The sequence below is a fragment of the Lepisma saccharinum genome, chromosome 23, assembly GCF_977018435.1.
Source record: "Lepisma saccharinum chromosome 23, izLepSacc3.1, whole genome shotgun sequence".
Taxonomy (NCBI): domain Eukaryota; kingdom Metazoa; phylum Arthropoda; class Insecta; order Zygentoma; family Lepismatidae; genus Lepisma; species Lepisma saccharinum.
The window spans coordinates 48,553,367-48,571,877 of record NC_139251.1 but is presented as its reverse complement, the minus strand read 5'-3'; the positions used below and the strand labels follow the sequence as shown (position 1 = coordinate 48,571,877).

At 36.2% G+C, this 18,511-nt stretch overlaps 1 protein-coding gene across 1 annotated transcript in view; it reads left to right on the top strand.

Annotated features, from left to right (window-relative positions):
- Positions 1-18,511, top strand: part of LOC146005497 (membrane metallo-endopeptidase-like 1) — a 136,387-nt gene that overhangs the window by 60,723 nt on the left and 57,153 nt on the right. The window contains exons 6-8 of the mRNA XM_083144742.1: positions 2,924-3,007; positions 9,478-9,680; positions 11,198-11,434. Coding sequence (XP_083000868.1) covers positions 2,924-3,007; positions 9,478-9,680; positions 11,198-11,434 — 524 coding nt within the window. The remainder of the gene's footprint in view (positions 1-2,923; positions 3,008-9,477; positions 9,681-11,197; positions 11,435-18,511) is intronic.

Below are 18,511 nucleotides of genomic sequence, written 5' to 3'. Positions count from 1 at the left end.
TGGCAAGCATGCTGTAAGCTACTTCGCTTGCCACATGCTTGCAGTAAGCTTTCTGGGTTCTGTCTTATGTGTTATATTCATCAATGCAAAGAAGCCTTTGGCATGACACTCAGTCAGGTCCTGTTTTGTTTCTAAAAATAAAAGAAATTCTTTGTCTGAGGGAGTAGTACCTTCACATCATCCGCTAGGCAATTCTATTGTTGCAGCCAATTTCTGGGAAGTTCTAAATGCCTTATTAGGTAATTTTATTCGGTCTGTGATATCTTGTGGTTTACAGGAATCTTGTTGGGAGACCTGATAGTAAAAGACCATCTGTGTAGGAAGGTCAATACGAAAATTGAGGAATAACGTTGAGATGGTCCTAAAGTACAGGTTAATTATAAATGATAAATCGGATTTTACATTGAAATATTTCAAAAACTATTAATATAATATGTGTGTACTAATCATGAAACAAGAGAACACTTCTGAAAGTTCAATTTCTCATATTTGTAACCTTGTCGCCTACCGAAAGATGGCAGCACAAATCTAGTTTCCAAAATGGTGTCTATGGAGTAGAAAGCATTCCTTGTTTTGGAATATGAGAATTGTTTTTCTGTTGTTACCGTACAGCGTGCATTCCGGAGACAGTTTGCAACTGCACCGCCAGGTCACCAAAGCATTCTGTATTGGTATCGACTTTTTAGGGAAAGTGGTTGCTTGTGTAAAGCTAAAAGCACAGGACGTCCAAGCGTTTCTGATGAAACAGTGCGAGTTTTGTGAGTAGCTCACAGAAGTCAACATACCGTGCCAGCGGCGAACTTGATATTCCGCAACCAACTGTCTGAAAGATTGTGCGAACCCGATTGTTACTGAAACCGTACCGCATACAGTTATTGCAAATGTTACAACCGGACGACCTTGTACACGATATGAATGTTTTAATTCCATGCAGTATACTATGGAGGACGATGGTTTTCTTGAGCGTCTGCTGTTTAGTGAAGAGGCGACATTCCATTTGAGTGGCAAGGTTAGTTGCCATGATTGACTTCGTTGCCAACCAGCCACCAGTGTTGCCACGTCGCTGTATATACTGCATATAGAAATCTAACAATACTGTGAAGACACTGCACAACTGAATGCAAACTGGCCAATGTTGAGGAGATCTGAAACAGCAAATGATGGTGTGAAATACTGGAATGCAACGTGCCAGATCGTCAGCTGTGGTATATATACTCGAGTTGAGCTGGTCGCTTGATGTGCCACCTCTCTCCCGCCCCCTTCAGTCAAAACGAGAGCTAATCGATCTTTTTTAATGTCATGTCTGTGTTAAGCATCCTCATAATAGTGAAGAATAGATACTTTCATTTGTGTAGCAAAATGTATGTAGAACAGTGTAATTTGAAAAAAAATGAAAAACATCTAAAACTGAGTCGTAAAATTTACGAAGGTTATGTGTTTAAGTTTCTCACACAAGATTTTGTATTCTAAGGTTAATAACCAAATAGATGTTACTTGCTGGATAGCCCTCCTATATTATTAATAACAATAAATAACCAATGGAGCAACAGCCCGTGAGGGACAGGGACTTTTACCTATCGACTGTCAACCACACTCCCACCTACCGAGGTGGGGAATCATTCAACCAGTTACTGGGTGACGTGTGGTCAGCACGACGAACCTCCAGTCGTTGTTTTAGTTTTCCGTGACCGGATTACGCTACTCATAATAGACCAAAGTGCGCGCGGAGGCGTCATTGGGTTTATTTCACTTTCATTTGTTTCAGGTTGATGGAATCATGTTTATTATTGCCACCAGAGGTCAATATAATCAGGTTACGTAATAACGTAGAAAGGAAACCTTTGTGCAACCTCGCAGCCCTTCAGTCAGCGCATTTTTTTAAATTCTGACACAGGGAGAGGATACCTTACTTTGTTAAGGTATCCGAGCAACCACGATATGGAGGAAAAGGCTGAGTACATTCCATAATGTTTTCAAGTTCCGAACTTGCACTGACTCACATAATTATATTTAGTTCGTGAACTCTGCCTTCTATACTACGTGGAGAAGTCATGTAACAATGAATCATTGTTATTTTGGTCAAATTTAGTTTATTGTTAGTTCGGTTGAATGTATATCCATCAAACTGGCCAAGTGATAAGAAACAATGTTTTTATTTCAGCGAATTTATCTAACAAACTATATTTATGTTTAGGTCATTGCACATTATGGAAATAAATTCGCATCAACTGGAACAGTGTTGTATCTATACATTCGTAGAAGCATACTGCCTCATACCAATTTAGGTAGACTTTAAGGCGTGAATCGACCACTGTGCGTACTTCAGTTTCGTATGCATTGAACAGGCCAGTTTAACGTGCAAATCATTCGTTGCTACTCAATTTCCTCATGATGGTGGGTGGATACCGGTCCCATACACAAACCTAAATCCCAGAAGAAAACTTGTTGCACTTTTCCCCAGAAGACTCGAACTTGCTCGCGTTCCGAAACCGAAGCCCAAAGTATGACGCCTTAGACCGCACCGCAAAGTGCAGAACCTCGAATATAACATATAATTTTGTCAGTCCTAGGTAAATAGTTATTTTAAGAGTAAACATGGTATAAAGCATATCTGTCATTAAATATAAATAGCGTTAATAATTGGTTTATTTATTTATTTCATGTTCACTTTACGCCCAGATAAGCTAATCGGGACCAGAAGTGTTACTAGAAAAATATTTGAAATAGCACTAATGTAGTACAAATAATTAATGATTTTGGCAACTATTAACGCTACATTTACTTTATTACAAACATCACCATTAGTCTCAAAAATTATAACCATTTCATTCAATTTAGGAGTAAGATAATGTACGTACGTGATACATATTATCCTTTCATATTTCCAATATGTGAAAATTTGCCGTGTTTATTTATCTCTTAGATATTATGCTTGAGAAGAACAAAGACACAGACCCACTGCCCGTTCGACAAGCCAGGACGCTGTTCAAGTCTTGCATGGACACAGGTGAGTCTGTGAAGGTATTTCCTGGTCACACACTCATTTTATCATTTCTATGTCACACCGTTGCGCATATACCGATATTATTTCCTGACTACGAGCATAATCTTATACTCTTCTTGAAATAAGTAAAAAGGTCCCAAAATTTATTGTTTAAGCATAGAAGTTAAAGATCAACTGTTCAGAAAATATAAGTTCATATTAACTATTTTAATGCTCGTTTCTAATTAATAATTATACGTAGTATCCACAATAACACTAAGAATGAAGATGAAAAGTAACGAAAAAAATAAGTTGATGTGTGTACACAAAGGAAATAGTATTTATGTCGTACATATGTTTGTTAACCTCAATTATGTGAATAGTTTTCAATTAGCGTACGCTTCTCTTCACATAAAGTAGCACACTCTTTTGTGTTAAAATTCAGCTTGAAAGACGATCGAGTATGGCATAGACCAGAAGTAAATAATCTGAAAATAACACCCAACAATGTTGCTAACTAGTAGTTCATCTTAACATGCAGGGAATTTTGTGAGTTCCAGTGAAGGAACATGGTTACAGAACAGCTGAATGAAAGATTACAGTGTATCATAAGTAAAATACAGTGTAGAAATTCACAATCCAACGGAAGAGACAGTGCCAGATCTACAAGCCGCAGAACCCCGCAGTGCGGCTGGGGGGGGGGGGGGGGCGGAAACCAGTAAGCTTTTAGGGGGCCCTCAGCCATTGACATAGTAGAGGGTTCGCATATTTAAAAAATAAACGTAGTTACTCAGGGGTACAGAAGCGAATACAATATATACAGGTAAAGGTAAAGTTGAAAGTTACCTGCTCATATAGCACCGTGCCATGAAGGTGCACCTTTACTGTGCATAAAGTGGACTTAAATCACCAACTCAATCAACGAAAGCACATTTAGGGTATGTGGGGGTAGGGTCACACATATTTTCGATGTGATCAGCACCACGCTCCGGCCGTCATTACTCCCCCACCGGGTGATTCCCCCCTATATGTTGCAAACTCTTGACTATATATTGTCCTTTCTCGTATATTAAGAATATTTATATATTTTACATACTACTAATTTGTATTAGTCTTAACTATATCACACCAAGCACAATTACTTCAATTAATGTGTGTATCCTTTGTGTATTTGTTTTCAATCTTTTTTTGAGAGTGTAGACGAGCCCTTGTTCTCAAATTTGTATTTCTTCTTTTTGTGTCTTCTTTGTTTCTTTGTTTTCTTTTATTTTTATTATACAAGCATTTAGTATGTAGAATCTATTTTGAATGTGTATGTATCCATTGGGGTTATGTGGTAGAACAGCCGCAGGCTTAACCTCGCCTTTTAATAAAGGAAAATTGAAAATGAAATAACTGCTTGCGTTCAAGTGTTCTTCTTATATGTACGCATTGCTTGCATTATAGAATTATTTTCCTGTAGTTTACGGTTATTACAAGCATAAGAAAACAGTTCTTCTTTGTGACGGATTATTTTTGTTTAAAAAATTACTAACCATTGTTATAACTGCATATTTAGTCAAAATGAAAATAAATGTCTGATGAAAGGAGCGTGTGTTCTCCTGAAACGTCACAAAGAAAAACTGTTTTCTTACGCTTGTAATAACCGTAAACTACAGGAAAATAAAAAAAAATAGTTCAAGTGTTGACCTCCGTGAAGGAATGGTCACTACATGTTCGTTACTTTATGTCGAAGCTGGTACCTGAGTTGATTTTATGATGTTGTAGAGAGGCGAAATTATTTTTTTGTGCGTTATGCGATAGAAAACATAACTTATAATGAACGCGGAAGAAACATTGTCAAAGCTATGCCAAAAGGTAGGGCGTAAGGGAAAAAAAAACTAATGACACAAGTACAGAACAGATTTTTTTTCTGACTTGCATGGGTGTTTCTGAATGGTACAATAATATGCCGGAATCTGGTTTTATCTGGATGCAGGAATAAGTCAGAATAATTTTCATGGTAGATGAGAGGAAAAGTGGGTTTAGGCTGAGCGATGAGAGTGTAGTGGTTGCTTTCTTTGTCTAAGTATGGCGAAACTGCAATGAGGAGAGGAGTACTTTATTATGTATGGTCACTCAGGAGCTATAATTTGAATAAGAATACGAATTATGTGATTTAAGCAAGAAGTTTTCAATCGGTTTTGATCGAAGACAGTTTATTTACTAAAGAAGAGAGGCAGTACTTCTTTATAATATTTGTCTAGGTTTTTTGCTTGGTTATTTAATATTTGTTGTCTAATATATCAAGTCCAGCTATGTTTAGGACAGTGGCGTACGCAAGGGGGGGTTACCGGGTTTAAACCCCCCCCTTAAGCTCTTGAAATATTATGGAAAATGCTGTAGAAAAAATTAAAAATGGCTAATTTATCACAGTCAAAGATCTGCGACAGTAATAATAATAATAATAATAATAATAATAATAATTTGGATTATTATTCCCATGCAGCATGAAGAAAAACACAACATTCCAAACACAATCTAAGCGGCCGCAAAGTTCAATTTTGCAATTTTCTTTTGCAAAAAGTCGCGCAGTGACTCTTGCGAGAATTGTGAAAATTCCTTGCTTCGTCCTTATTGCAAACGTTCTTCCCGGTACTGATTTCACATCCCCTTGTGAACTCTCAAGTGAAGCTGAGTCTACATCCACATCATTAAATAATGTCGAAGAAGTCTTTTGTGAATCACCTAGAAGGGATAAATGCGTTAGAATGTCTATAAACTTACTTTACAACGAAAACATAGACTCAGTGGAATTTAGCAACATGTATTCTCGCGCTTCATCATCACCCTGGGTGAGTTCCATAGGTACAGGTAATGTAAATTCCCCCGTGTATATAGCACCGTGCCATGCAGTCACACATAGTGGTGTGGTGGGCCCCAAAGATTCTTGATCTCGAACTATTTTGCAGGTGATGTGATCAGCACCATGCTCCGGCAGCCTTCATCCCCCAAGGTTGCTCTCAGATACCCATAGGCTGGGTGCGGAGACAAGGCTGGATAAATTCCAACCAATTCCGGGAATCGAACCCGGATATCCAACGAAGTTGTCAGACTAGACCAGCGCGGCTCCTTGAATGAGTTTCATATTTCGATTATTTCAATAAATTTGATATATTTGCTTGTTTTTATGGATTTTCTTCACACTTAAAATGTCTCACTTATCATATACAAATAACCGTTGACTAGACAATTATTTTGAAACAAAAGAATTGTAATTTTGTTCTATTTCTTTCATAAATAGCAGCTGCATTAGTAGTAATTAAACTAATTAATTAATTATAAGAATTATTGATTAATTTATTATTATTATTAATTAATTAAAGTATAATAAAACAATGGTAATGTGAATTTGTAGAAAGTTTTCGAGATAACACCCCCCTTGATGAAATCCTGCGTACGCTACTGGTTTAGGATATATGAACTTTGTCCAGAAATACCTTTAGTATGTAAGAATATTATCCAACAGCAGAAGAAGACGCGAAAAGACTACAAATTCATTTCGAAACAAATCTATTCTGATGGAGCAGTAGCCAACGCTGTTGCTTGTTGCTTTGTAAGCCACAAGACCTGATGTTCTGCATTGATTAACTTTCTTGTGTACAAAGTCATATTTTCTCTACCAAATTTTGATTTTAATCGTGATTACATATTTTTACCAAGTAAAACGCGAAGTAATAGTTTTTTTTTAATTTTAATATTTAGGTTATAACAAAGTGTTCTGTTCTTAAGTTTCAATAAGTAATGAATATGTTTGTTTATTGTGTTTTGCAATTCACAATCCAAAGTGTTTAGATTAAATAATTTTGTTTGTGTCTATTTGCAATTCATATAGTGCAACTATTCAATACACTAATGGAAAATTGATTGATTGAATGATTGATGTTTCATTTCACTAAATACTTCGCTTTTCTGCCACTTTTGGCTAATCGCAAAGATGAGGATGAATGATGATATCGTATCGTACCCAAGGTATTCGGTAAGAAGTGTCAAGTCTTAACAAAGCAGAGAAAGGAATGCTGAATAAGTAATCAGGCAAAGGTTAGGTTATTGACTTGAGAGGCGTATGTGTCATGAGAGTTGGAAAGGAGAGAGAGAGAGAATGGACAGTTGGCTAGTGGACGGGATAGAGCAAGGACGTTGGAGGGACGATTATTGGACAGTGGTGCATGAGGAGAGTGAACTCTGACTGGAAGGTCAGATATGTGTCAATTACCATTATTGAGAGGACAATCTATGGAATAACATTCATCTATTTGTGAGGCAAGTATTACCCTCTTCTTATCAATATCCATATCGGTTCAGTCATGGAGAGTACAGAAGCTCAATTACTGTACGTGTGAATTCTTGTGCCATAACTTTGGATGTAACCTTTCGCATACATTATACTTTAGACTAAGCTAGTGATAACCATCTGAAAGATAAATGATGAATAACTACACCATCCAATACAATCTAAAGGTTCTTGGTTCGATCCCAAACGCAGCATGGGAGTTGCGTTACGATATGATGAAATTAATGAAGGGACACTCACAAAGAACACCCATGCCCATGCCGGGATTCAAACCGCGGACCCTTGGCGTCGTAACGCGCTGCGCTAATAATTCCTCCTAATAATAAAAAATCTTGCTAAAGAGCAATAAATAAACTGTGTAGATATTAGTATCTTTATTATTAAGATTTACGAATTCAAATAATACTTTTCTTGTATTTATTCTACATATTAATTTTCATATTTACTTCAAGGGGTCCTGGGTTCGATATCCTGTGGAGGCACATAGTGGTTCGAATCCCAATTTAAACTGTAGGTGTAGTACCGATTAGCCTTACTGTACATATAGTGAACTTAGAGACCAACTCAATCAATCAATCAATCTAGATATTTATTAAAGGATAAATGGCAGCATAGCTCTAACGTATAGAACAATGAACATTTCTCGTGTATTCCATGTATGTACTTTAACTTGCAATGTAAGATCAAATTTAAAGTAAAGTTGGAACATGAAGCTAACATTTAAAAGCGTTGCGTTGGAGTGGTTGATACATTAGGGTTACATCAACTTCCAGTTGTTTCAAATCCGATTCGGAACTTTTGTACATATTAAACCCACTCTGATATACGTATTTACGAAACATATATTATATTCTTTCTAACTTCTTAACTTGCTGAAAAATTTATTTTCCCCCTAGTTCAATTGAAATTCAGCTGCATAGAGTAACTAACTAACTAAATCTCTAGCCTTCTTAAACCCGAAGTTTCATGGCTGCAGCAACACAGGCCTTCCATCTGTCCCTATCTTGAGCAAGATCTATATACTCTTTTCCATCCCTACCGATTTCCTTTAGGTCCATCTCAACGTTGTCCCTCCATCTTCGTCTTGGCCTTCCTACAGGTCTCTTACCATCTGGTTTCCCAACAAGAATCCTGTAAACTCCTCTTTCCTCTCCCATTCGTGCCACATGGCCTGCCCACCTAAGTCTTCTTGATTTAATTATTCTAATAATATCTGGACATGAATACAAATTATGTAGTTCTAAATTATGTAACCTTCTCCAGTCACCTGTCTCCTCATCCCTTTTAGGTCCAAAGATTTTCCTAAGGATCTTATTTTCAAATACTCTCAATTTATGTTCCTCTTTCAATGTAAGGGACCAAGTTTCACACCCATATAATACTACAGGCAAAATTACTGTTTTGTATATTTTAACTTTTAGTTTCTTAGATATTAAACGAGAAGACAAAAGTTTATGAAGAGAGAAGTAACATGCATTTCCTGAATTAAGCCTACTTTTTATTTCCTCTTTAATATCATTTTCATTTGTTAATATTACTCCTAAGTATTTGAATTTGGAAACTGTTTCAAACGAGTTGTTATCAATAATTAGATTTTGATTATTACCTAACACTTGGTTTCGGCCTGTAAGCATATATTTAGTTTTCTCTTTGTTAACTTCCAAACCTATCTCTTTAGCAGTTTTGAAAAATATTTTAGCATTATTCTTAATCGTATTTATATCATCCCCCAGTAAGTCTACATCATCTGCATATGCTAACAACTGAGTCACACCATTTAATTTTAGTCCTTCTTTAGTTTCTTTTACCTTCCTTACAGCATATTCTAAGGCAAAATTAAAGAGCAATGGAGATAATGCATCTCCTTGTTTTAACCCATCGTGAATTATAAATTTGTCAGACATATTATTACCCACACGAATTTTACTTTCTGTTTCACTGGTGCATATTTTTATCATACTAACAAGCTTCTTAGGTATTCCAAACTCTACTAATATATTATATAATTTATCTCTTTTGACCGAATCATATGCTTTTTTGAAATCAATGAATACCTGATGGACATTTTGATTATATTCCCACTTTTTTTCAAGTGTCTGCATAGAGTTGCGTAATAAATTACATTAATAACGAAACACTTGATTTATTATTTCCCTTTCAGATAGTATGGAGGAACATGGAGTGAATCCTATCTTGGACACACTGGCAAAGTTGGAACTTCCTAGGAAAATACCAACTAATTCCACAACAGAAAATTTCAACTTGTCAAGATCCCTCGCTCTCGCTCATCGGATATTGAGGAAGGATATATTAATTGGCTTCCATGTCCGTTATTTGGACGAATATAACATCTCCATTATAGAAGTAAGTCTTGTAACAGAAAGAAGTAAGGTAATTGTTGTCTCGCAACAGCTATTCACATATGCGCAAGCAACTTCTCTCTTTTGACCGCTTGAAGATTAACTGACACATAACAGATTATCCACATGAAAGTCCAGGAGAACTACCTGATAAATCACATATTCCCGTTTTTGAAAGAAAGCAAATCCAAACTTTTAAGATTTACTTATTTTTCGGTGTATTGTATATAACTCTGAGCTTCACATTTCTGAGGACTTACGATTTTTTCGCATGTGCAGTTACATCATAGAAAAGTACACTGACATCGACAACAGGAAATCGATAAAATTGGACTTAACAGGTTTTCTCCTGTATTCTTCATGTATGACTAAGTCATAAAACATACGAGTATATCTTCGACGTTTTTTTATGCAAGAAAATATTGTTAAAAATTTGCAGATTTGCAATGCTCAATACAAATGCATGTTTACAATACGAAAATTGGAAGAATCTACTTGATTAAATGACGAGGGTGCCATGTTTAGAAAAAAATAGTTCAAATATATTTTAAGAGTACATAATGTTAATAACGTATATTTTTGTTACTTTTTTCAAAAATTTTGTCACAAAGAATATTTGCAGCACTGTATAAAACATACTCTGAAAATATGAAGGTCAAGTTGATAACGTTGCTGGTTACGGTTTCCAACAATAAATGCTATTTTGTGATCGGATTGGATATTATCGAAACTATGAAAGCCTAGAATAAATTGGAAACGTGCGCTTGTCTTTTGTAAATAACTTCTTGAAGGAAAAAATATAATAACAAAGTTGGTAATATATTCTATGTCCCGAATAGAAATACTGTGTTGCTTAACAACACATACAATGTACATGTACAGGATGCTAGTTCTTTGAACAAACGTTATCGAGAATTTTGGTATTTTCACACAGATCTAAACCCTTATACCTCAAATAATCTGTCATTTCTTAAGTGCAATCCAAATTTCGTTTTTATAGATTAAGTGGAATGTTACAATTGTTTGACAAATTTACTTATTTTCCCAAGATATTTTACAAAAAAAGAACGTATAGGATTAGTATTTTCACACATAATTAACCTCTTAAATCTCATATAATATGTGCTTTCGACACTAGGCACCAAACTGCATTATTATGCAAGTACGTGTTCAATGCTAATGTTTCCACGAAAGACAATATCTCTAACTTATTCCAGTCTACGAACCAGATAAAACTTTTCTAGAATTTTGGAACTTTTACACAGATCTAAGCTCTTAAAACTCAAATAATCTGTTAATTCCTCAGTGTGATCCCAAATTTTGTTTTAGGATTGCATTTACATCGTTGCATCGAATAACTAAGAGACATTTCTTTAGCCAGGAGATTGTGGTAAATATACCCAATTTTCTTAAAAATTAAAATAACTTTGAAGGAAACTGTGAAATTATTTACTATTTATCTTCAAATTGAAAGACAATTAAAAATTAAAATTCACTTAAAATACAATATTTGATTTCCAGCTGAGGATTCCATCTTCAAAGGCACTCTCTTCTGAGGATAGCTATTTCGATGCAGCTATAACTGGGCTTGACATGGAAACCAATTATTTGGATTCAAAGGAATTTGCCAAATCCAAGATGCAGTACGTGTCCGATGTATTGCTTGCTTTCGGCGGATTCAATGATGAGAAATTAACAAAGGAAGAGTACAGGTCAATTGCCATCGACATGTTGCGCTTTAATAAAGTCGTTAATGCGGTACGTATAAAGAGTAGTAAGGGTAACAGTTGATCTCCCCACACATTACCATGCATGACATGCGTTTCAAATATGTATGTGTACTTTCAAAACAAGAGAGGAGAGACAATGTGTCACGGTTTTTGGGTTATAACATTAAACTTATCCTATCCGTGTCGTACGAGAAACCTACTTATCTGAGGGAGAGGCCTCACATGGCCCTCACTTTCTTGTTAAAATTCAAGAAACCATTTCATTATTGAATCACTGCTTCCTTTGTTAAACATATATGTGCAGTCATTTATTAGTTGTAATAATTACAAAAATTACCATAATTTATAAGAAATAAGAGCAAATTATTGCTTCAGTGTCACACACATATTTCACCATTCACTAAAACTTAATTTTTCATTACTTATTTTTTGTTTACAGAGGTTCAGTTGTTTATTAATTATAATAATTACAAAAATACCATCATTGCCAACTTATTATACACCGTAACTGACACGAGTGTCGCGAATCGAATGGCACGCATTCAAAGATGGCGCCTTATACGCCCTCCTAGTGCATCTTGTCTCCTACTTACATTATATTTGTGTTTTTATGAACAAAAGTAATACGTAAATATTGGGAACACGCTAGGGAACAATGTCATTTACTTTCAATATTTTATAAAAATTTTCACAGTTGAAATATCAGAAAAATAGGAGAATGAGTCTAACAGCCCCCTCGTGTAAGCTAGGGTTGAGAATGAAGAAAGTGAGGAAGAAATAGAGAAATCGCCCTTCATTGAGAGCCTGGATGCCTCAAGAATTGGTATGAGAGTACAAACTAAGTTTCTGATTTTGTTGATTGACTGATTTCATTTATTTTAATTACCAAATGTGGCTAATCGCGAAGATTATGATGAAAAGTGATAAAATGAAATTGATCAAAGACAATCACAAACACGCAAGGACAGCACTGGCCATATGGAGGATTACAATGGCCATGGGTCCGACGCCAGAGCCTCGTTAGTCTGTAATATCCAGTCCAGAGTGTACTATGTGGAAATGAGGTTGGCATTTTGTGTTCTCAGAAAGGGTCATCCCTTACACCCCAATTGTTTCTCGCGTTTGTGATCATGTATAGCAGGTTAAAGAAATAGTTTTCAGATGGTTCTCGGAGGTACAATTAGTGATGCAATAAAGAGAGTTTCTCTGCGAAATATAATTTGCACCAGGTGATAGCTTCTTCATACTGTAGTTGTTCTCGTGATACCGGAAAGAAGGTTAATTAAAGATCGTTGTTTAAAAGATGGGAAAGGTATTAAAATTTGTATTTAATAAGATAGGAAAGAGTATTAAAATTTGTATTAAATAACATAGGAAAGAGTATTTACAGCACACACTCTAAAAGGTATGCAAGGGGTTGGGAGTGAAGGACAACAGAAGGAATAACAGCGGAGCTCCTGTTTGGGTTGGGGGTGGGGGTGAGAGTATTTCTGAAAGAAATTATAATTATGAGGGAATTGGGTTTAATAAGGATGCGGGCGCAATTCATAACAAGTATTTAGGGAGATGAGAGATAGGAATATATGTTGCAGCAATGGGATAAAATGGAGGTTTTTGTGAGCTACAAGAGCGAAGTGGCTGTTTTCCAAGGACTAAATTGACCCGGGTTCGAATTCCAAGGCAGGCGATCTGGACCAAGAATGTTCCGGCGGGTCTGAGATCCACCCAGCCTCGTATAAATTGGTTCATTGGGGCAACCATGGTGGGTAAAGGCTGTTGGCTATAATACTGATCACTATGGCCGAGATCAAGAATATGTGGACCTCTATACCACCACATTACCTCATATGCCTTCATGACATATATTTACACGCACAGGAGTCTCATTACTTTGGGTATTTATTTAGGATTAAAGTGTGAGGGAAGAAAGTGGAATGTTGTAATATGTTTCTCTACCGATAAGTGATAATTTTAATAAATAGCTATTATTGACATTTAAACGTAGACTTATTGAATATGTATATTAAGTATGAAGCTATGAAGCTGTGCATTACATAAAATGACCAAACTACTCTACTTAACTCGCAGCCCCTTGATTATAAAGTGATAGCGCTAGCCACTTTTGCAATAATTTGGACGAATCTTATTGCTTGAACGTGTTTACTTCTCATCTCCTACTAACTTGTTCTGACTTGTTCCATTATTTCAGAACATGAATGTTGTAGACCGGCGAAATAGGTTCACTTTCTCAAAAGCATCATTTTTCTTATACAAACGGTAGCGTACCTCGCATTTTCGAGTTTCGCTTTAGCCTTGTAGCAGGCAGGAAATACTAATGAATGTGTTAACTGCATAACAGCATAATGCATTTTCCAGTTACTGCAGAGGTAAAGTGGAGTGAGAAGGAGAAATGTAGGAGGAGCCTAGGTTAGGGGGATGCAAGTTGAATCTTGATCTGGACAGTCGGGGTTTTGTAGCTTGAGACGACAGTTCTTTTGGTTTAGGGAGACAGTCGGTTTTGATTTAGAACGGGAGTCGGTTGTGAGTTTGAAGGAGTCGCGTGGTGGGAGTCTGAAAGTAAGAGACAGGTTTAGTTTGAAAGACAGTCGGTTTTGATTTAGAACGGGAGTCGGTTGTGAGTTTGAAGGAGTCGCGTGGTGGGAGTCTGAAAGTAAGAGACAGGTTTAGTTTGAAAGACAGTCGATCCTTATCATGAAAAGTTAACGTTGGTTCGAAAAAGTTGTTCGGGGAAGAAGTGCAGGTTAAGAAACAGTTTTAAGAGACTAACAACAATGTGTGTCTGTGAGTTCACCTTGAAACTCTTATTGATCATCTCTTCGAGAACGAGACAGGTAACATGGTTTTCTCTCATAAGCCAACATTGCCAATGCAGTCCTTAGGTAATTTTAACCTGAAAATATGTGGTTGCCATTCATTTAAAAGGTTGTGTAGATTAAGTTTCATCTAGGTACCTCCGCAGATTAAGGATGCAGCATAAGCGAGTGCTTATGAGCTAACATAATCCCCATGGTAAGATTCCAGAACCTGTAAGGTCCTCTACAAATTGTAGGGACAGTTTAGAGAGGCCAGTAAGGTTCTACACGTGGTGCAGTTGCGGGATTTCATCACTTTCTGTACGAAATGTGATGAAAATTAGCGTAAAATGTCCCCCACAATCTGGCTTTTCTTTTCACAAAAATAGGATGTGATGAAAGAAGCTTCCGACGTTGGATTCCACACACCAGTGGCCTTCAGAGAGCGATTCAGTCCATGAGTCGTGGAGTAAGCAGTTCCTGATTCCTGCGGGCACCCATACACCCGCCGAGTGCTTCACCTTGTCTCTTCGAACTCTGAAGAGTTTAGACAGTTTAGAGAGGCAGTAAGGTTCTATACGAAACTATGTAGTCAATACCAAAACAGGATTTCAATAATCTAAAAGCCTTATAACAAACAACTTTAAATAGTTTCTAACCCATTATGCACATGTTGAACGAAAATCTGCTGTGACTCTATTTTCACCAGTGACACGGGGTAAACCGGATGAGTGCTGGAGTAAATCGAGTGCTACTGATTGTTACGAGACGACTCGCGGAAAGTCTCGTCTCGTCTCGAATGTCTGGAATAAAGACAAAAAAATATACCTAATCAATTGCAAGTATTTATTTATTCGGAATACAGTATTTTATTTGGAAACCTAAATCAGCTTCTATTACATCAAAAAAGGTTATTCTACTTTGTAATACACTTTCGAAACTTAACAATACTTCTAAGTTTTCAGTGTATTGAAGGGTAATAATTTTATGTTGGACTTGGTGCTCCATATCCAAGTAGAGTGTTAAGATACCGATTTAGATACATATTTTTGTGTAAACATATTGTTAGAACAGTCCTCAATAATTTATTTATGGGAATCATATGAAAATATTGTAAATTTTACAGAGAACAATTCAGGCTCTATTTGCTTTTCCATATAAATAAAAATAATATAATTTGTGTATCCCTGACAAGGTTTCTTAATGCCCTTAAAATAATAACTACTGCTATCACGCGTTAGGCACAGTGAGATTACATTACAATAGTTGTTATCATCAAAACACAATACGACTCCCATATTCAGTGACATACCGTGAACTCGGCATTTGGGGTAGGAACTGTTTAGCACTTATTGAAATAAACTAGCAATTGAAAGGATTTTCATGTATTTTATTTAGAAAAAAATAGTTAGAACTAGTATTAACCTACTTGGGTCACAACCAACGTAGTTACATGGCTCTAGGAATTAATGGTGGCTCAGTTAAGCTATCTTACTGCGTGGTAAGATTTTAATACTAACTTCGCTCCGATATGGAGGTAAATTACATGGGTGATTCTTATCGATTTCTGAACTCTCTCTCGGGACCAACGAAACCATTAACTATGAATAGCAGCTTCCGTTATAATATATCATCTTTTCCCCACAGATCTTGAATGCTCTATTTCTCTTCTGGGGAGAGTTACCTGCCTTGGCTCAACCTGTTACTTGTTTTCGTTACTTCCCCAGGCAAATAATTAGCATAACACTTTAAAAACTAACAATGCGGTTCAATCGAATTAAAAACATTGAATAACTACCATACTCTTTGCCATGGATGTTAGGGAAACACTCAGCTCTTTTATCTCAATGATACCCAGACGTTCAGTTTAAAAATATATACAAAAACTATTTTATTTCGTTGATTAAATATATATAAAGAATTACATCAGAAATAACCCCCACATAAGAAATGACTTGATCCTCTTTAATTGAAACACTGTAATATATGACCTAGACGAGCAGTACTAGTTCAAAAATGTATCTAGCTTGTCACTAGCATACATGACATGTTCCTCTAATTCCCTCCCCTTCTAGTTTATAATGAAAATTGCCTCGCAAAAATAGACTAAACTTGATTGAAATTACAACAACTCGCGTAATTATGTGCTTTTCTTGAAATTATATAAAAACAAAACTGTTGTGATTCTTTTTCCACCCTGCCACAGTCCCTTTAATCCCAGATTAAATAAAAACCGGACACCTTGACAGTGTTGAATCTACAAAGTTAAACTAATAATTTCGCGCAACAGAGTACTTGGTTTGTCACCAACGGATAGACATATACTTGAAATTAAACGCTTCCCTTAATTCCCTCGGATACGTCGTTTCTCTAAGTATAACACAAATGTCCACTGAAAACTAAGCGTTGGCCTGTCACCAAACGAATCAAAAAATAATGCGTGGACTTATCTATGTATTTCGAAAAAGCAAATGGTTGATCCTCGACCGCTAGTCATTTGACTAGCCCCGCCACTCTACCTGCACCGAGAGAACCTTCCAAGGTCTCGCCTATTTCCCAAAAACTCGTAAGAAATGCCAACTTCGCTTTCCAGTCGGGTCCCTTTATATAGGCTATTCAAAAACAGACCAATAAACTGAAATTTTCCACCCTCTCAGGCTTGAAGGTAGTGCAAGTATTTGAAACTAACTGCCTTCTGCAAGCTGGCTTTCACCGACACGTAGGCCAGCCCTACAGCAGTTTACATTTGAAACTGCATAAAAAGAAGTATAGCTGTCACTATATATATATATATATATATATAAATTTTGAACATACATAAAAACTAATAATAAGAAAGGATCATGTAGTGATCTATCCTTACACAGTGAAAACAAATTTAACACGATATTTAGTCTGTTAATCAATTACTTTATATTAATTGATTATTTGTAGTAGAATTTCACTTAAAACATGACTCATATGTATCATATCTAACGTCTTCTGTCATAATAATCCAAATATGTTCTTTAATTTCCTTAATAATCCTGTTCAATGTGCGGATAATTTTACATTAGAACGTTCCTTTCGGTCACTTATCAGCATGAGTGAATAACTTTAAACGCCATCCTAGAATTAATGCGGCTCGATTTTCTTATTTCTGGTAATTTATTATTTTTGGTATGTGAATTTTTCTTATTAATATTATTATTTTACGTCGCATGTTTGCAACTTTTGGCTAAGCACTACGATGGGGATGAGTGAAAAAATTGGTGGAGACACATTTTACAAAGACCACCAATGATAAAGCCGGAACTCGAAGATGGGAACTTACAATAGCTACTGTAACTAACTTCCTATCATTCGCATATCCAAAGGTATATAGCTGCAGCATCACAAGCCTTCCATCCGTCCATATGATGGGCAAATTGAATCAAATCTTTTCAATCCTTACCGATTTTCTTTCTGTCCATCTCAACGTTATCCCTCAGTAGTATCAGAATACGCCAAGGCCTGCCCTCGGGCGATTAATATTCGCAATTAATTTGTATGTACTTAGAATTTATTTGCACGGGTTTTAATTAATTTGCGCGTACTTAGAACTCATTTGCAAGTACTTAGAATACTTTACATTTATGTATTTGTTTGTTTATAACTTTTTATGAATATATAATTATTTATTTTATGTAAAATATGTATATAGAAGGTAATTAGAGGTACTAAACGCTATGCATATGGTTTTATATTCATTACTGCAAAGTATGTAATGTATAAATCGATAATAATTAATGTTTATAATATTGAAAATAAGTTTTCTATGGTTTATGAACTGCTATGAACGGTGGTAATGGGTGTAGGTACAGGTCCAATTACGATTGGAGACGGTCCCGGTACTCGAACCCGCGATATGTAACGGTATTAATTAGTACTATGCAATAATTGCTTTATGTTATGAAACACGGTGGTTTCACAGGCTAGACAGAATACGGTCTCCGAATCTCGACTCGGCCGTGAGGGTAGACAGAGAGAATGAATTAATATTCCGCGCAGGTAGACGAGAAACGAATTTGGGGGATGTGCGGTCAAGGTCAAATGACGTCAGAACGCCAGAACAAAGAAAGAACGCGAGAACCTGATTCACCAATCAGAGAACGCGTCGGTAGATTTTCAGAACCGGTTTTTCCAAGGTTAACTAGTACGCAAGAACAGGGGAAAGCTATGCAATACTGTAGGGCAGGGAAGGGATTGAACCAGACAACAAAGGATGTCTGGAATGCGCAGCAAGGGTCAAATTTCTGAAGCTATGCGTCGCT